This window comes from Pongo pygmaeus, chromosome 13 (genome assembly GCF_028885625.2).
Source record: "Pongo pygmaeus isolate AG05252 chromosome 13, NHGRI_mPonPyg2-v2.0_pri, whole genome shotgun sequence".
In the NCBI taxonomy this organism is placed as follows: Eukaryota; Metazoa; Chordata; class Mammalia; order Primates; family Hominidae; genus Pongo; species Pongo pygmaeus.
Window position 1 is genome coordinate 73,650,230 of NC_072386.2, and position 20,324 is coordinate 73,670,553.

A 20,324-nucleotide genomic window follows, 5' to 3' on the forward strand; every position below is an offset into this window, starting at 1 on the left:
TCTAGCATCATGGGTGTTTTATTTATTTGGAAGTGAATTTTAACTATCAATACAAATGCCAAGATACTACACAAAACATCCACAGGAACTTTTTTCATCTTTTTTTTTGAATTGTACACAAACATTTCCTACATAATCCAACATACAACAGAGAAATGGTACATCTTTTTCTTTCAATTTGCATACAATGGAAAAACAAGTATATATATATTTTACAAAGTTTAACTAATAAGACACTAGAGCAAGTTGACAGTTTAAGTCTATAGGTGAGAAATTATCTAATAAAAATAATCAATTTTTTCAACATTAGTCACTTCCATAAACCAAGTGTTATTCTGATTAATAAAACTTGCTGCCAATCAGAATTCTGGTATATACTCATACCATTACTCAACTTGTAGTACTGCTCCCCACCTTAGTTCTTCACAACTAACATAGAAAACTGTTGAAAAGTAGGGGCAAGCATTTGCAAAAACAAACAAAAAATCCCCAGCTTATTATAAGCATGAATATGTATGATGGAATTTCTTCCCAGCAATAGACTTCCAAACCATCAAGAAATCACCAGAACTAAGTTTGCCAAGTTATTTTGCCTATGTCCAACAACAGCTGCACTTATATGTCCAACAGAGGAGCTGAAAATTAAACTTAGTGTTTAGTTTGGGGGTGGGTTGGGAAATTCAGCCACCATTTTAAAATGACTGTCTTAAAAAAAAATGACCACCAAAAATAGGTTCACTAAATTTATTTTAAAAATCATAAAACGTTTCTTACAAAAGAGCATTACATTCTGCACACTGCTCTGAACAGATGCCAGGGACATATGGACTATTGTTACTTTTCCTCCCTGTCCCACCCCCCAAATGTTACAGTGACCACAAAGCAAGGTGTTCACAATAATTACATGGGGGGAATTTTTTTAAACCACCAACAGTAACAAAAAAATAAAATCCACTCACTCTGCTGCTGTTTCAAAATTTCAATGTTAGTTTTTGCACGCCCTTCCCCCCCCCAACCCTGTTTGTAAGGAACTAAAACATTACATCTGGTGAACAGCAAAGATTTCACTACACCTCAAATGCAGAACACCTATGAAGCAGAGGAATGTTGGCTTTTTAAACAGAAGCAGATAAAAAAAAAAAGATGCAGGACTCCTTCAGTTCTTCACTAGTCTTAGAAAAACTTTCCAGAATACTGCTTCACACTATAAAAAAGAAAAAATATCTTGCATTAGAATCCTTCAACATCTGCATACTGCTTCACACTATAAAAGAAAAGAAAAAAAAGTGCGAATTAGAATTTTTGCTGGTAACATCTTAATCAACATCAAGACAATTTCAATGCTAAATTAAAATGATAAACATGTCCATTACAATTAGAAGAGTTCAAAAACCATTAGCAATTACAAATTAAAGCAATGTTAAGTGTCAAGAAAAATGATGAGCAGTAAATCAGACATTAGTAGAACAAAATTAAGAAAACGGAATTGAAAGTTGTTAATATTTGGTAGAAAAGACAAAGAATGCTAGTAAGGTGTGAAATGCTGCATTTTACAGCACCAATCATTTGTCCTGTAGAGGCATGGCCTGTGCCATATGGCAGACTGTGATTTGTTGTCGATTTAGTTATCTAAAAACAACAAAATCACTAGTCTTCCACACAGAACTAGGCCAACATCCAATGAATCTTCTATATTTTCTACAGGCTCTGTACAATTTTGTAACAAGTGGTTTTGGCAGCAGTTTTCACCAGAGAAATGAGAAGTTTGCTTGGTTAAGGCTTCTTCCAGCAAGATTAGTATTGAATTGTCTTCGTTTTTAGTAAGAAAGCAGAAGAAAATTAAGGCAAACTATTAGAATGTTTAGAAGTTAGGTCCCCAAAAGGTTGAGACACCATGGCTTCTAAAAGAAAAAAATCAATTGAGAAGAAAAGCTTTTTAAAGGTTTTAGTATGTATAAGCTAACACAAAGCTAAACTTAAACTGACCTGTTCTGCAGCAAATACTGTGCATTCTGTATCTGGTCCTGTGTTCCTGTAATGGTAATGATCCGATCTTCGGATCCTTCTAAAGGCTCATCAATTTTGATCGAAGCTCCCGACTCATGACGGATTTGTTTAATCCGCTGACCACCTTTGCCAATAATAGATCCAGCCAACTGAAAAGATTTTTTAAAAGTATGTGTTTACGATATACTTTTAACATTTACTACCTGTATTTTCAAGGAGCATGAAATGTATTAATTTTATTCATTCAGTCTCTTAACTGATTATCTAACGCTCCCTAAACCTGTCTAGGTTTGAGTTATAATGTATTATGTCACACTAATGTTTCCCTTAGTTAATTAAGGGCTCAAAACCCTCTTAACTACTTTTATTAATAGCACTGATCACTTGACAAGACTCAAACAGCAGAAAACCCAGCTCACTAAAGTCCATTAACATAACCTCAATCCTAAATGTGTATTTTTGTTAAAACCTTCTGAATTAAAAAATATACAGAAAGGAGGAATAATCATAAAAGTGACAAAATGTTCCTGGTAGTATTAAAGATACTTACATCTTTGGGAATAGTTACTTGTGTAGTAATAATAGGTCCACCAAGATCACCATATGAGCCACGACCCCCTGCATAGGAATAATCTGATTTAAATAATGAGCAGTAAGTTCATTTAAAAAGTATGAAATTAATGTTTGACTTCACAAAGGAGAGAACTTACCATATCCAGAGCCACCCTAAAAACAGAAAGAAAAAAACAGAAAATTACTTTGCTGTTGTAATTACTACTGGTACTTTTAAAAAATTCATTTAATAAAATGGAGTCTTGCTATGTTGCCCAGGCTGGTCTCAAACTCTCGGGCTCAAGTGATCCTCCTGCCTCAGACTCTTGTAGCTGGGATTATGAGTGAGCACCATGCACCCAGCTTCACTATCCAAGTATTTTAATACTCATAAAATCCCTCTTCAGGAAACCAAAGTCCTCCTGTATCCTATTTTCAGTAAGTATCCTCAGGGGAATAAAAAACTTACTGGAGAGCAGGTAAGCATTTTAAATTATCACTGATATACACACGAACAACTATGATACTCAACCTGTGGTTCATAAGCCATCTGCCATTCTGATGGGCTCCATGTATCTATTGCAGAGTCCCAAGTTTCATCAGCACTGAAACCAACCTGTTAGAGATAAAAATATTAACATCAACCCGCATTGTATTTTGTTACAGAGCTGTTTTTATATGCCTAATTTGCATGTTACATTAAAACAAAAGAGGGTACATATATGGGCAGCAATTATGTAATCGAGGGGAACAAAACTCAATAAAGTCGTAATCCTCCAGCAGCAGATAGAAGTAATTATTTAACTAGTAATCCAAACAAAATTTACTTGTAAGAAAAGCTTTTTAATCACTATAACCTTCAACAAAACGTGAACTACATTGTGACAACCCTCACATACACAACACACTGGTAATAAACCAAAGTTCTTACCATGCCATCGTAACGGTCTCCAGGTCTCCCTCTTCTGTCATAGGCCATGAGGTCTCTGCAAGCATAGTTACTTGTTGTAATCTAAACGTGTTTACATGCCACACATATCAAATCAAAGTCTACCTTGTCTACCACTAAGTGCAGCCTCTTGTAGGTTAATATTCATAGATGGAAAAACAACAACAACAACAACAACAAAAACCAACTTACCCCCCTCTAGGTGGTGGTGGTGGAGGAAGAGGAAGATTCCGAGCTCTGCTACCACCCCGGCCGCCTCGTCCAGGAGGAGGGGGAGGTGGTCCTCGACGAGGGCTCATATCATCATAATCTCTTCTAGATGGAGGCATGGGACGCCCACCCCGACCAGGAGGCATTCTGTCAAAACCACCTCTTCCCCGCATTGGAAATCCCACTGGGCGTCCACGGCGGTCATCAAACATCATTGTAAAACCACCATAATCATAGGTTTCATCGTAAAAATTGGGATCGTAAGGCTGTGCACGTCCTTTGATGGGAGACTAAAAACAGAGATGGAACAAACTTACAGACTGAAGAAAGAGTCCTGCTTCATACCAACCCTTCTAACATCATCATCATCAAACAAAATATAAGTCATTCCCCCATCAGGAGGTACTAGACGCAGAAACAGGAATTACGTCAACGCTAACAGTAGCAAAGTAAAGATTCCAAAGAAATCCAATACTTTTGGCAAGTGCTAAACAAAAGTGAGTTCTATTGCCTGTACAGGGAGAAGTAACAGCTTGCTCTTACACTTAGATCGTAAGAAACCACAAAGCCCTCCCATTTTACACATGACAAACTACAATGCACATTTCACAACAAGGGCTGAAGAGATCAGTCTTGGCAAGTCTGTAATCCATACTGAGGCACCTGAGATAGGAAGCCCTGCAGCGTAGTTACAAAGACACAAGCAACACTATAGGAAATTCATTCGAAGGATCAAAGGCTATAGAAATACCACCAACAGATTACCACTCTCCACTTTTTCAAAACCATTTTTAAACTAAAGTGATGGCTGAAGCCAGGTGATAGAAAATTGCTAGGAAAAGGGCAAATAAAGACTATTAGACTAAATGCTCTGATGCTACTTTTGCAGAAAGTTATCATCACTTTGTTTCATAAAATCAAATGTAAACAAAAAGTGTTCTGAAGTACCTCAGATATAAGATCAAGGATGATCTTTATGCACTCTACAACCCTATCGGGTTTTCCTCCAATAAGAACAACTCTGTCAGTGGAATGAGGACAGCATTCCTGGAAAAGCTTGATGGTGGTTTGAGTGTTCTGTAATAAGATCATTAAAAAAAAAAATAATTAGAAGAAAATTAGCTTTCCTAGGTTCAGTGAAAATTGCATTTGAATTCAACAATTATCCCCCCACAATATAAAAACTTCATTAATTATCACAGGGCTTTGCAATGGTATAAAAATTTTGACAAAATAAGATGTCTAGCAGTGCCAGACACTTTTTGTTACTTGCGATAAGCAATCTTTGAAGGGAACTGAGAGGGGAAGCGAGAGAAGCTCACAGAAACAAGTCTATATTAAAATTTACTTTCCAGCAAAGAATATGGCAGAATTTTTTTTTTTTTACCTCTCGAAGTTCTTTGATTTTAGCACCTTTGACCCCAATAATTCCTCCTGCTAGACTCTGATGAATCAACAGCCTCAACTCGCAGTCAAAGTCACTTCCTTTATAGTGTTGGTACTGTGGAGGGAGAGTTATAAAATTTTAGTCTCAAATCAACAATTCCCCAATACACACTTATCTGCTATAAGCATAACAATAATATACTGTTGCAGTGAGCAACCTGAATTTATATTTCAATAACTTTACCAGTTATGTGCTTATTATCCTCAATAGCCAGGCCCAAAAAGGACATTCTGCACCACCTTAAAAAACTATTTTATTTTCAGGTCCTGCAACACCATACCCACACTGCAGCCATTTAGCATGTCGCTGTTACCACAAAATTATTATTAACATTCAAATAACACCATAATAAAAATGACTGCAAAGCACTTTGCAAATGTAGTTAATTCCCACTGCAGCATGGAGCAGGGTCAACAGTGAGTTGTAAGACCATTCATGTATCATGTTTTTAAGCCTTTTTCTATAGAGATGGGAAAAGCACACTATGTTAAAAATATAATCGATCCTATGGGCCAGGCTCCATACTTCAGTGGGGTTCAATGGCACTATGACATACATTTAAGCATTCCACAGCATCAGATTCGAGCGGGAGCTGGCTGGTTGCAGTGGGTGATGGCAACTGCAGGCCCTGAAAGTAGAAAAATAAGAGTAATAGGTTAAGTGTCTAGCGTGATCAGGCTATTGTCGCATATATTGGTAAAGCTACTACAACATATTTTAAATCTATATTATTAAATAATGAGAAACTGCTTTATTCAACATTAAGACGATACAAAACATAAAATACTTTTCTCTATATACCTAGTGAATTATGTAGAGTCTTAAAATCCTAACTAAATCTAAATAATTCTCCTTTTCAACATATTCCCACAAATATTCTAATTTTAAAAATCTCTCTTCTAATAACTAAAGCCCATAAAATACATACTAAACTCATGAAAGCACATGACCACAGATAAGTTCACATTTACACCAGGAGTGGCCAGCCTTTTTTTTAAAAAAAAAAAACAAATTACGCATGTACAAAATTATGTAGCAGGTTAAGATACTGCTACAAACTGTCATATCCATTGTCTCTCCACTCCCCCATCATACCCCAATACAACATACTTTAAACATTCTCCCCTCATATTGTCAAATACATTTAAAAAAAAATAAGCCTACCTCTTCCAAGGTAGGGATGATTTTCTTCAGAATTTCTCCAATTGTTTCAATATCAGCACTGATACTCAATATGCTGTCAAACACCACAAATACCAGATAGTACAAAAAAGGCGGAAAAGAAAAATGAGTTTTGTGTTTGTCACCAAATCATACAAACTTTTACAGAGATGTAACATACGATTATTTAATATTCCCCATTTAAAGTAGCCTATTTATAGATTTCTCACATGCATTTTGTTTTATACCCAATACAGACATGATAACAATATTAGGAGACTTGCAGAGAGACAGAGAGAATGGGCTTTTGGAAGGGCTCAGATTAAGTGGGCAATAAACTGACCAGAACTGAAGCAGAGTTGAATATTTATGTTCCCCGCCACCACTAAGTTAAGGATACCCTCGCTGTTACATTGGTAAAACTGGCACACCTTCTCTTAGGCAAAGTGGGGGAATATGCAAGTGGTGAACATTGTATCTGGAGTAAGGTTATGAATACCAGTTAGAAATTAGATCACTAATGGGCTCTGCAAGAAAACAAATACAAATGCAAGACAAAACAAAGACAACACAAATGAGAAGTGAAGGAAAGTGAACCAGAGTTAGCATTTCATCAGAAAAAATTATGAACAGGCAATGTTGGGAAGCAAGGTGGGCCACAAAGACAGAGCGAGAGACTATTTTGGTAACAATTTGATTTACAATGCGGCAAATATGCAACACTTGAAGCTGTGCTCCTTCCATCGAAATAAAATTAGTGGATCGTTTGGGTGGGCAACTCACGGTAAAAGTTCAGTGACAAAAAGACTTAATGGGGAAAATAAGACAGAAACTTGAAAAACAATACACCGTCTAAAGGGGATACTATTTAATTATATAAAAGGCAGGTAATAAAATACATTTCTCTCTTTCTAATCAGGCAGTGAGGCATAAACTGTTGGGACATACCGCTCGGGGCCACTGCTGTCTGGGACTGAAACACTGGCATTGTACTGCATTGGTCATTGGCGTTCGTGGATGTTGGCATTGGGCATGGGCATTCAATCAGAAGTTGTCAAGTATGGTACCCGTTTGGCAACGAGCACATTTTTGGGCATAGCCAACCAGGGTTTTCACATGGGCGTTCAGGGGCGGATGGGCCAACGTCATGGTGGGCAACGCAGGGGTAAGTCGATCCAGTACATGGGCAACGGAGATATATGGCCAAAAAAACAAGGAGAGGGAAAAGGGGGAAAAGCAATAAATTTTAATTTAATACAAACTATACTCATACTCTCAATTAATGAAACAAGCTTAAGTTGTTCTGAAGACTAACACAATAATGGACTTCTCTAAATCTGACTGTGGCTTAACATTAAGGACCTCAAATGATGGTTCTAGCCTTTTTTATTTTTTAAGAAAAACAAACGATGTTTCAGTAGCAGGCTGGCTCATGAGGGTAGACACAAAACCTGACTCAAAGTTTACTGAAATTCTTGAGGAAATGGGGAAATTAATAACCCAGATAATTATACAGAACATCTGGATTAAGAGGAGAGAGGTTTATAAAAGACAAAACAAAAATTCCCACACCACCAAAAACCCTAACTAATAAGACTGGTTCGGTTTTCTGGAGGTTTTGAAACGCATTCCTAGATCCTAACAGGCAAGTTTGTAAAATTTTAAACAAATTTTCAAGTTCAGTTTACAGTAATCAAGAGGAACATACAAAGATCTGCGACCAAGAGAGAAATGAAATACTGTCAAATAAGTACTCGACACAAAGTTATTTGCCTCATTTTTAGCAAGAAAAACATTAAGAAATGTGTACACTATGAGAAAAAAAATTTAGAAATTTTGGTGTAGCCAAGTCCTATAAATGTGCTCACTTCTGGCACTGCCAACATTTAATGTGTCTAATCACAAGAGTCAACCCACTGTAAAATGAAGACTCAAACAAATCATAGGCATTGACGAACAGTTTCCCAATTATAAGATTAAGTGCCTACTCTATCCTTTACCCATATTTAAATCATGCAACCTCAAAATTAAATTCTTTGTGCTCCATGTGCAAGCTGTTAAAGAACAGATGGACATTTTTCTTCCCAAAGAAAACAAAAAAATTCTTCTGGATTTAACCAGCCACCTGCAATGGTTTTCAGTAATACTGTAATTGATTCACACACAGGAAATGGTGCAATCAAGGATTTTTACACTTTGTCGCTATTTCTAATTAAGATGTTATCTTGCTTGATGAAGTGAATAATTTGGTGGACTCTTATTAGAATGTGAAGAGGTTTAAAAGAAACCACCCCCCCCACCCTGCTCAATCTGGGCTTTTGTTAAAACAGGAATGGATAACTTTGAAATCAATTCTGTAATAATAAAATATTACAAATGTCTTTGTAACTAAACTATGAAATGATTTCTAGGATGTAAATCTTTAAATTTCTATAGACATATAAACTGAAGCTGCTCGTGTAGTAGTTTAAACTCTTAATACTTACGTCTGTACGGAGAGCCTTAATATTCTTGCCTCCTTTTCCAATCACTGCCCCAGCATTCTGGAGAAGATACAAAGACAAAAAATTATTTTGCCTTTCCCTAAAATTAATGGCTACCTATGCTCTTAGATTTTGCTAAAAAATCCTCCAACCTGTTTCTTATAAGAATAAAAATCTATTTGGGGATGTAAAAACGACCAGGCCAAAACCAAACCGAAAATCAAAATATAATTCTAAGTGCTGTGAGGACTAAATAGTTTGGAGTACTCAATGTCAGAAATAACACCAAGTATAAAATAAAACTAAGCACACATTTTATAGCACCCTTTGGTAAAATAAGTCAATTAATTTAATATTAGTAGGTACCTTCATATTGTGACCCGTGATAAAACAATAAACTGCCAACCAAGCAGTTTCCTAAGGAGTCCACACATAATTAAGATTTAATCTATTAACACTTTAAGAATCACACTCTCCTCCTAGTTTGACCTGTAGTGGTGGTTCACTACAGCAAAGGCTTTAATCTTAACTATTAGTGGAATAACAAAACCACCAGAGCCTTCAAGTCTGTTTACAAAGAACCAAATGTTTTGTATTCTTCAATCTGTAAAACTTTCACTTTCTAGAAAGCCAAACCAGACCTTAATTTCTACTTGAGTATGAACCACCTTCAAATTTTCAAGAATAAAATTTATACCTTGCTCTGAAGCAGAATGCGTAATTCAACCATCTCATCAGTGTTTCTAGATCTTTTAAATGCTTGTTCCTCTTCCATATCTTCTGCAGGGCGTTTACCTAAAAATTAACAGTTCAGATTTCAAAGAAAGCAGCGAAGTCTCCAAAGCAACTCCATTCTGTTTCAAGAGACTTGTTGCTTATCTTCGGCATGTTTTAAAAAGACCAAAGGCATTGCTATAAACTTGAACGTTATACTTCCATCTTGTAAAATGCACCAAACACAAAATACTGCGACAAAATACTTCAAAGGACTTGAAATCCCAAAATGCAAGGAAAAATTCTTTATATGCAAATCAGTTACTTCTACTTCATAAATAAAAGCTAAGATGTAACTACTGATAAATCGCAGAATTAAAATTACCTACATAAACAGTAATACCAAAATTTCACCACACACTCCTAAGGCAATAATTAACAGAATAAGGCAATTTATTAACAGAATAAAAAAATACTGTTAAAACTAAAATTTCTTCTCACCAAATTCACCATTGGTTTCAGTGTTAGGGAAGGTTTCTTCTGGCTGTTCAGTTTCCATATTCTTTTATTAAACGGGCACACCAATCTGTGGAAAAATAAAGAAGCTAGTACATTTGGCTTATTGGAAAGCAGGCTGCAAAAAAAAAAAAAGACATTGCTTCTAGAACGTACCAGTTATTATATATCCTTGCAGAGCAGAACTGAAGCGTTCTGGGTCGGACCAACAACTGACACCCCAGTGCTGCAGTAGCCTATAAGAACCAACACAAATCAGTTTTGCTTTTGTTTATTCTTCTTACTGAATATTTGTTTCTGATCACAGTGAACACTGATTTGAACCCAAAAAACTAGCTGTTTCTAAAACTTGATTCTTCATTTTAGGGTTTCACAATTCAAATGATTGCCTAAAAAATGCAAAATTCAAGGGAGCCTGGTTTCATTTTTTGCTAAGTTAGAACAATAACTTTTAGCCACTGGATTAAGTCCCACCACAGAAATGAATTGTTTTATACGGCACATTCCCAAAAGCCTGAAAAAATAAATGTCATCCACAAAGCATACATTTATGAAAAGTTACAATGCATCTTATTCACTGGAAAAACTAATTTTATATTAAAACTTCCAATTGCTTTTCTATTTCTTTCGATTCATGCTTGAAGCGATCTTATGTGACATTTTCAAAGTTTACAAATACAACGGCAATTGCGAACACATCCAACGACCAGAACAATCTACCGGAGGGATAAATCCAAAAATCTAATATAGGACCAGATCCAAACTACCACACTACCAGTCTATTAATCAGCGAAGCAAATGGAGCCCTTGAAAACTAACAGTCACTAGCGGATTATTTTAAATTAGGCTTAAGAGAGTACAACACGACAATTATGCCTGTAATACGAAAACTAAAGTGTCTACGTGCCAGAACGGTTGATAGGACTGCAAACAGCCTTTTTAAGCTTCCCTCTTGTCGGGACTAGGAGTTGACAAGCGGCCTCTACTAGAAGGTTGGCTAGACAGCAAAGAGCCAACAAGCGAGGCACATTTATGCCTCCCATTCTCCCATACCGTTGGTCGACTTATTGCTCTCTTAACGACAACTGAAACGACATCCTTCGAGCCCAGCACGCAATTTCTGAAGTGTGGTGGTAGAAGATTTGGATAAGAAAGTTTAAGCAAAAACAGCAGGGCTTATCTGTAAGAATAACGTTGCCGCGTGCCGTTCACCCTTCGGGTCCTGCAGTCACTAGTCCCCAGGCCCCGAAAATCCGCTAAGTATGTGCTCGACTGGCCGAGCGCCAACGAGCCCTCCCCTCCCCGCCTCCCGGTACCGGGATCAGAAACAGCCAGGTAACAGGACGGGAAAAAGCAAAAGTCGACAGCAGAAGCACCGCACTTCTCCTCACCCGGATCCGACAGGAAATGGCGGCCCGCGTAATGGCGACTACGTGCTACTAGGCGGAGCCGAGCGCCGACCCCCTCCCCCACCCACCACGCGGTCCCGAGGTCTCATCCCCCGCATCCTCCCCCCACTGCCCAAGACAAAGCCATCGAGACAGCCCTGACCGTTCCATCCCCGCCGCTCCAGCTCCGACGCCGGGACGGGAGACCCAAGGTGAGGCGGGGCTCACACAAAGAGAGCGGCGGCGCGACCTTCTCCCCGCACCGGCCTCCTTTCCTCCACGACGTTCCTAGTTCCCAGTGCCACATAGCACCAGCTCATCCTAGAGGCACATGCCTCACGAATCCCCGAAGTCTCTAGGACTACAACGCGGACTGCGGATACACGCTCAGGGAAATGGCGGAGGTGGGGGAGGGGACATTGGGCAACGTTCCCACTCGGAGAAGCGGCCAAACACCAAAGAGGCCCCCAAAACGCCTCCCTCAAGCGGCAAAACTGGGCTCCGACCCTCACCTCCACGAGCCGCTCCCCCAACCCGGCTCCTCACCGCGCGAGGCTGCCGTCCCTCCGCCGCCGCGCCGCCTCAGCCGGTCGGAGCTAGACAGAAAACGAGCGCAGGCTCCCCTCCCCCGCCTTCTCGCGTCCTCCCCGCCGTCGCGCCCTATTGGCTGCCAGGGCTTCAGCGATGGTGCGAGGGCGAAGCGATTGGCCCGAGGCCACGTCAATCAAGGCGACGGAGTAGGCGACAACCCCGCCTACCGCCAGCACCTCCCTTCGGGCTGGGAGGCCACTAAGGGCTCGAGAAAACCCGGGCTTGGGAAAAGTCAACGCAGCCTTTCAGGGAGCCCCAACCCTTACCCGAATCAGCAATACCCAAGCTCCAATAACTCCAGTTACCTATAGGCCGCGAACAAGTGGGACACAGGCAAGACGTCGAAGTCGGTGCAGCAGAGAAACAGAGGATAATGGCGTCTGCAGTGCTGTCGCCTGGAGCGCCCTCCTCCTTTCTCGTTCGCGCACTCACTAGCTGGGGGGAGGGGCGGTTAGGGGGCGAACCTCTCGCGAGATCTAACAACTGCCTAGTTCACGCGCACAGGGAGGGGGCGGGGAAGGGGCGTTTTCCAGCCCCGAAGTAGTCTTTTGGGGTTGGAGGAGGGGCGCGAGCGCGCGGCAAATCGGGCGGGAAGAGGCAAAAAAGGATGTGGGAGCGCGCCGCGGCGGTTCCTGTCCTTACAGTTGCGCGGCCCAGGGACCGATGTTGCGCGAGGGAAATGCGGGACGCCCAGGTCGGTGCTCGGCCCAGACTTATGCCCCTGTTTTCACAGCCCACACTCGTGCCCGAAGTCCCTTACCCCGCCCCGGGCTGTGGTCTGTGGGCTGCGGGACGAGCTGCGGCGCGGTAAGTGCGGGCCGTCTGCATCCGCTGGGCCGGGCCCACGCTTCGGAAACCCGCTGTTTGTAACGGTCCGGGGCGCCCGTCAGCCAAGGCCGGGCCCGGGGGCGCAGCTGGCGGTTCTCGGCCCGCCTTGCGCTGGGGCGGGAGCGGGGGAAACGCGGGGCGAGCCTGGGAGTACTGGAGAACTCGGCGAGAGGGCACAGGCGGTTTCACAGGGCTCTCCGTTCTGAGACTTAACTCTTGGGTAATGGGACCTGACATGGAAGTATTTTGTAGTGTCGTCGCTGTAGTTTATTCCGATAAAATTTTTAGGCAATAAATATTGCCCTTGTCTCCTAAAATGAATGCGTATCGCTAAATAGGTTGCAGACCTCCACGTTCCATTCAAAGCGCCTGCCTTGTGGCAGTGATGAAAACAGACAAAAACCCTCGCCCTCTAACGTGCTTCTGTTCTAGCGGGTTCAGCGCACACTTGCATTGTATTCGGTTCCTTACTTCTAAGGCTCCTGTGCCAAGCTTTCATGACTTCTTTTGTTAAGGCACATAAGGTCACTTTCAATCGGTGACAGCCCTGGGAAATCTCCAGCCCTGGTAGTACCCGCTTTCCACATCCTTACTCGTCAACCTTCCAGCCTCCGCCCACAATTCCAAACTCATTTTGAAGCATAAAGATGTTATAATCTGCACATAAAGCGAAATCCACCATTGGCCGAATGCATGCATATATTTTAGTGGTGATGAATTTGTGCTGATTCATTCCTGTTATAATGTTTCCTTCTTGGGTAATTTGCAAAACATATATGCCAGCATTCTTTTAAATGGCCATGATTGCATCCACCCAGCATCTTTTACTTGACTGATTAGAGGAAAACTCTTGTTAGGGCGCACTGAGGATTTCATGATAAACACCAGTATTTACATTCTGGGAGGATACGGTAACACATACTGTTAGAACATAATGTCCGGGATTGTGGAGTTTATAAAAGTTCTCTTTAAGTGGTAATATAATTTTTTAAGTGGTCCCCACCATGAAGAGTGTATGGTCTTGTTGGGTAGGTAAAACTTAACTCACATTTCAGTTCTAAAACACAAAGTTCAGAATTTTATTAAATATTCAAAACATGAGTTTATGTAGGGGCTGAGGATACTTGGATCATAGAGATTTAATCCGCCAGTTAGTATTTGCAACATTTAATTGAATTTGTCATTGAAAACCTGAGACATGTCACTGACACTAATATGCACAAATAGCGGTACGGTAATAATGATGCTGTGCTTTCTTTCAAGTTAGTATTTATGTTGCAGTCATCATTTTCTTGATAAAGAGTGATGAGTGGGAATCACAAGTAAGCAGCCCTATATAAAAACCTCTTCCGGCCTGGCACGGTGGCTCACGCCTGTAATCCCAGCACTTTGGGAGGCCGAGGCGGGCAGATCACAAGGTCAGGAGATCGAGACCATCCTGGCTAACATTGTGAAATCCCCGTCTCTACTAAAAAGACAAAAAAAAATTAGTCGGGCGTGGTGGCAGGAGCCTGTAGTCCCAGCTACTTGGGAGGCCGAGGCAGGAGAATGACGTCAACCCGGGAGGCTGAGCTTGCAGTGAGCCGAGATCGCGCCATAGCACTCCAGCCTGGGCGACAGAGCGAGACCCTGTCTCAAAAAAAAAAAAAAGAACCTCTTCCTCCCAATTTCATTCTCCAGACTGGACCCCGACTGTTGTAAATTATTCATCCCCTCTAGATGCCATTGTGGGATGGTTGCTATTTTTCCCCCATTTGATTTCTTCTTTTAATTTTTAGGTTTGCTCTTTAAATAACAGGAAAGTCTGTTTTTTCGCCATCCTTTTATTCTCTGTTTGAAATTAAGACTTTTCAACCCAATAATTTTATACCTGTGTTCATTCAAGAACTTATCAATACATTCATTGATTCCAGTCTTGTGTAATTGGTACAATGGTGTAGTGATCATTTTGGACTCAGTGAATTTAGACCCAATATTACTTAGATGGGGGATTTACTTTAGATGGGCTAATATAATTGAGAATGTACACTATCCAGCTGCATTATTGTTTAAAATAGTATTTATAAATACTATTTCCTGAGTTCCCCACTGTGTGCTAAACCTTGTGCTGGCAGTTTAATACTTTTTAGAGTTCTTTGAGCAAGTTGTTAGTTATCTTTGTTTTGTGGACAAACGAACTAACACTAAGAGAAGCTAAGGAACATATCCAAGGTCACGTAGCAAAATGGGGTTCCAGATTCTCTTTCTGTCTTTTCCTTACTTTAGGTTATGGAGGATCCACAAAAATCTCCTCTGATTACTTCTTCTAATTTCAGTTATATACAGTATAAATTTTTCCTCCCTAATTTTCGGAGTATCTTCTCAAAAATTCCAGGATTACCTTGAACTCATCCTCAATGAATTAAAATGTAGAATTACCTTTATTGTTTAGATGAAGATAATGGAAATGTGGAGTAGATTTAAATATTCATTAGTGCTTTTAAATCTCAGCTATTGTCGGAATGACACACGTAATGTCCAAAAGGATGACACTCCTGCCTCGCTTTTTATTAAAAAAAAATCGGAATATATGAGGCTGACTGAAAATTAATCTGTAAATCAAATATGCCTAGACCTTCGTGGTAGGTGATAAAATTTTCCCACTTTATTTTCTTTTGTTCAGTTCCTGGCAGTTCAGATCTAGAATGTAGATTAGTGTGGTCAGCCAAGTTTATCATTCACACAATGCTAATCAGCTTTCTTAAAAATGTTTTTCCTGATTATGAAATTAATGGGGATTAAGCTGTATGTAATTTTATATGTGTTCTTTTTCCCAACAAAATGTGAATGTATTTCTTTGCCATTAAATAATTCTTAAAAATGGCTTCTTTAAAGATTTCATAGCTTTTCATTTCATGGTGGTAGTGCAATGTATTTAACTTTTTTCCCATTTTGAGCATTTTGTTTTTTTGAAAATATAAAAACTCAGTGGTAAACTCTGCCACATAAATCTTTGTCTTTATTTATTTTGTTACTTATTGATGCATAAAAGATGTACATAGTTTTGGAGTATATGTGATAATTTAATATATTCACTTAATTTGTAAAGATCAAATCACAGTACCGGGGATATTATCTCCTTAAATATATGGCTTTTTTTGGTCCTTATTTATGATTGTGTCCTTAATTCTGGAAAGTAAAACAAGTGGATAATATGGTATGAACATACCTTTTTTTTTTTTTGAGACTGAGTTTCATTCTTGTTACCTAGGCTGGAGTGCAGTGGCGCAATCTCGGCTCACTGCAACCTCTGCCTCCTGGGTTCAAACGATTCTCCTGCCTCAGCCTCCCGAGTAGCTGGGATTACAGGCATGTGCCACCAAGCTCGGCTAATTTTTTTGTATTTTTAGTAGAGAAGAGGTTTCTCCATGTTGGTCAGGCTGGTCTGGAACTCCTGACCTCAGGTGATCCACCCGCCTTGGCCTACCAAAGTGCTAGGATTACCAACTTTGAACATCTTTTTTTCTTTTCTTTTGAGACAGAGTTTCGTTCTTGTTGCCCAGGCTGCAGTGCAATGGCACAATCTCGGCTCACTGCAACCTCTGCCTCCTTGGTTCAAACGATTCTTCTGTCTCGGCCTCCTTAGTAGCTGGGATTACAGGCATGCGCCACCAGGCTTGGCTAATTTTTTTGTATTTTTAGTAGAGACGGGCTTCTCCATGTTGGTCAGGCTGGTCTTGAACTCCTGACCTCAGGTGATCCACCCACCTCAGCCTCCCAAAGTGCTGGAATTACAGGCGTGAGCCACCGCACCCAGCCCAAACATATCTTAATGTATAATTTAAAAGACAGTTTTCAAATTTATTATTATTTTCTTGGACAGTAGAGTTTTTAAGGATCAGGAGCTGTTCTTTGCACATGGGAATTTGTGCTGCCCTTGCTAACCTCTGCCTCTGAGCTGCTTCTACCTGCTTGTGACTATGGTTACCCAATTTCCTAAGCAAAGAGGGGATGAAAACCTTAGGAATTATCTGAAGGACTAGATGCCATTAATATAATTTACCAAATAATTAAAGGTCTCAATTATTAATATCCAGTCTAAACTTTATAATATAGATCTTACATAATATTTTTCCATTTGATTAAACATTTTAATAAGCTTTTCTTTCTAATCTGTAGGAAAAATAACCTATTACATATCATCTTTTTATTATAATTAAGACATGCAGTTGTAGGAATTATATCCGTATCCTAGATCAATCCTAATTTCTACTTACTTTGTTGTTAAGTGATGAAATCTGTGTAACAGATGTACGTTAGCAGTTATTTTATTTCCCCTAAAGTTGTTGACTTTTTGGTAAAATATTTGAGAATAGTTGTATTGGAATGCTTGTACAGTGTTAAGTATCTCATCACATTTGCTTGTGTTTTACAGGCGTCTTGGTTATCTTTTGGGTGTTTAGTCAATGGAATTTTTTTTTCTTTGCCTAGTTATGATAACATTACTATAAATTTATAGTATGTCAGCTTCAGAAGTTGAGGGTGGTACTTAGAGTTATTAATTAGGACTGACACATTTAATGGAACAGTTTAGTTGTTGGGGTTCACTGAGCAGTGTTTTTCAGAATTCATCCCAACTCTTGGCTGAAAGGAGTTTTGCCACTTGCGGTGTTCAATAGCACATACAGCCGGGCGTGGTGGCTCAAGCCTGTAATCCCAGCACTTTGGGAGGCCGAGGTGGGTGGATCACGAGGTCAGGAGATTGAGACCATCCTGGCTAACACGGGGAAACCCCGTCTCTACTAAAAATACAAAAAAATTAGCCGGATGTGGTGGCAGGAGCCTGTAGTCCCAGCTACTCGGGAGGCTGAGGCAGGAGAATGGCGGGAACCCAGCAGGCTGAGTTTGCAGTGAGGCGAGATTGCACCACGGCACTCCAGCCTGGGCGATAGAGCAAGACTCCAAAAAAACCCAACAAAACAATAGCATATACAAGGAAGAGCAAGTTTGGAATTAAAAAAAAAATTAAAAAATAAACTGATACATAAGCCTTAGAATATCAGTTTGTTATATTCAAAAAATGTAAAAATTATTTTATGTGCTATATTAGTAGAGTTATAGCAAAAGGAAAAGTAGTACTTAACCGCAGCACTATGTCGAAGCTATCACAAAGATAAATATAGTAGGTGTAGGTGATATTTTTAAGTTTTTCTTTCATTTGATTTTGTAAATGAAACAATTTAGAATGCATTAGATGGGCTTGTTATTTACGTGAGATCTGAGAAGTCTGTTCATTATAGTAGCAGCAAACCACTCTTATAGAATGGCTGTTTATATGTGGATTTTTACATAAGTGGGGTTTTATAGATGAATTGAGGGACTGGTTTTACTTCCTCTTTCCACTTCAGTTGACAGAAAAAGGTAAAAGAATGGAGATTAGCAGAATTTATGTTCTAGTTCTGGGTCTGCTGTTGGGTATGATATTTATGCCTTAATCTTCATGCCTCAGTTTCATCATTGTCAAAAATAGATGAGAATACTCTTTCTATCAAAAAATTACTGTTTTGAGGTTTAGATAACATTGTAGATGTAGAAGTACATTTTTTAGTGATATCTTTAAAAAAATTTTAAGTCTTACAAAATAGGTTTTAATTTATTTTCAGCGAAGTCTTCATTTCTCTGTTTATACATCTGTACCTGCTGGGAAATATAGGATTAATATCTCTGAAATTCATTCTTGTTTATTTTCTGTCCAGCCTTGACCTTTTCAGTTCATAACCAATCAGTCTTTCTTCTTTTCTTACTGATTCATTTCTTTTGAAGTTTCAAAGTCAACGGAAAGTACACTGTCCTCATTTCAGTTTACTTAATCTAATGTCTGTCATCACATTTTTACAACACCTTTGAAAATTATACTAGGTCCGTTTGCCAGCACTATGTTATTTAAATTTTACTGGAGGAAATAGGCACCTTATTGAATTAGTGCAACTAAGAACCACGGCTGGCTTCCTTCCCTCCCCTCCCCTCCCCTCCCCTCCCCTTCCCTTCCCTTTCCGATGAAGTCTCACTCTGTCACCCAGGCTGGAGTGCAGTGGCACACTCTTGGCTCACTGCAACCTCTGCCTCCTGGATTCAAGCGATTTTCCGCCTCATCCTCCTGAGTAGCTGGAATTACAAGCATGTGCCACCACGCCCAGCTAATTTTTGTATTTTTAGTAGAGATGGGTTTCACCATGTTGACTCACACTCCTGACCTCAGATGATCCACCTGCCTCGGCCTCCCGAAGTGCTAGGATTACAGGCGTGAGCCACCGCGTCCGGCCTGCCTTCTTATTGTTTCTATTTTTATCACTTTTCTCCGCCTTTTGTGCCTTTTAGATTGTTTTCTTTGTTCTATATTTTCCTCAGCTAGTTTGAAAGTCAGTTGTTACATTTCTATTCTTTTGGTGTTTACCTTCAGTTTTTTAATTGGAGTATAATTTACCTTCAGTAAAATTCATATTTTTTGGTGTATAGTTCTGAGTTTTGATAAACAGATAACAGTCATGTAACCACCAACCACCACCACTATCGTCATGTTATAGAACAATTCCATCACCCCAAAAATTTTCTTTTGCCCCTTGTAGTCAACCTCTTTCCACATTTCCAGCCTTTGGCAACCACTGAACTGTTTTCTGTTTGTATAGTGTTGCATTTTTCCAGAATGTCATATAAATGGAATTATTCCTTTACTTACCATACTGAATTTGACATTCATGCATATTATTACTTGTGTCCATAATTTATTTTTATTATTAAATAGTATTCCATTGTATGGATATTATCACAGTTTGTTTATCCGTTGACCAAATGAAGGACGTGTGGGTGGGTTTTTTTTTTTTTTTTTGAGACAGAGTCTCAGTCTGTCAATTCAGGCTGGAGTGCAGTAGTGCAAACACAGCTCACTGCAGCCTCAACCTCCTGGGCTCAAGTGATCCTCCTACCTCTGCCTCCTGGGTAGCTAGGACTACAGGCATGTGCCACCACACTCAGTTTTTTAATTTTTTGTGAGAGATAGAGATATTGCCCAAGCTGGTTTTGAACTCCTGACCTCAAGTGACCCTCCCACCTCAGTTTCCCCAAGTGCTGGGATTACAGGTGTGTGCCACCACACCTGGCCACATACAGGATTTTAATGGATGTCAAAATTATTTACTCTCTTGAGTAAATACCTTGCAGTTGCATTGCTGGGTTGTATGGTAAGTGTATGTTTTTATTTCTAAGAAAATGATAAACTGTTTTCCTTTTGTTTTGTTTTGAAACAGGGTCTTGCTCTATTGCCCAGGCTGGAGAGCAGAGGCGTGATCACATCTCACTGCAGCCTTGTCCTCCTAAGCTCAGGTGATCCTCCTCCCTCAGGCTTCTGAGTAGCTGGGACTACAGGCATGCACCACAATGTCCGGCTAATTTTTGCATTTTTGGTAGAGACAGAGTTTTGCTGTGTTGCCCAGGCAGGTATT

General features: G+C 39.8%; 2 protein-coding genes across 14 annotated transcripts in view; one reads left to right on the forward strand and one right to left on the reverse strand.

Annotated features, from left to right (window-relative positions):
• HNRNPK (heterogeneous nuclear ribonucleoprotein K) lies at positions 1-12,460 on the reverse strand. 9 transcript variants are annotated; one of them, XM_054501678.2, is made up of 17 exons: positions 12,324-12,460; positions 10,196-10,275; positions 10,025-10,109; positions 9,507-9,604; positions 8,813-8,869; positions 7,275-7,318; positions 6,330-6,402; positions 5,722-5,793; positions 5,106-5,219; positions 4,667-4,795; positions 3,701-4,008; positions 3,491-3,545; positions 3,092-3,175; positions 2,718-2,733; positions 2,558-2,640; positions 1,987-2,156; positions 1-1,204 (listed from the first exon to the last, which is right to left on the reverse strand). In XM_054501678.2, the coding sequence occupies exons 3-17, from the start codon at positions 10,080-10,082 to the stop codon at positions 1,174-1,176; spliced, it is 1,392 nt and encodes a 463-aa protein (XP_054357653.1). In that variant the 5' UTR covers positions 10,083-10,109; positions 10,196-10,275; positions 12,324-12,460; the 3' UTR covers positions 1-1,173. The 9 variants fall into 9 exon arrangements, with proteins under 9 accessions (XP_054357653.1, XP_054357650.1, XP_054357652.1 ...); XM_054501675.2 differs by having other exon boundaries at positions 1-1,264; XM_054501677.2 differs by lacking the exon at positions 12,324-12,460 and adding an exon at positions 11,974-12,109.
• RMI1 (RecQ mediated genome instability 1) overlaps positions 11,444-20,324 on the forward strand; it is a 24,491-nt gene continuing 15,610 nt past the window's right edge. Inside the window, exons 1-2 of one of the 5 annotated variants that reach the window (XM_054501669.2) lie at positions 12,548-12,712; positions 20,130-20,205. The gene's annotated coding sequence lies outside the window, so the exon portion shown is untranslated. Of the gene's footprint in view, positions 11,640-12,510; positions 12,826-20,129; positions 20,206-20,324 lie in introns of those variants that run through there. The other 4 variants (XM_054501671.2, XM_054501670.2, XM_054501672.2 and 1 more) reach the window with 4 other exon arrangements.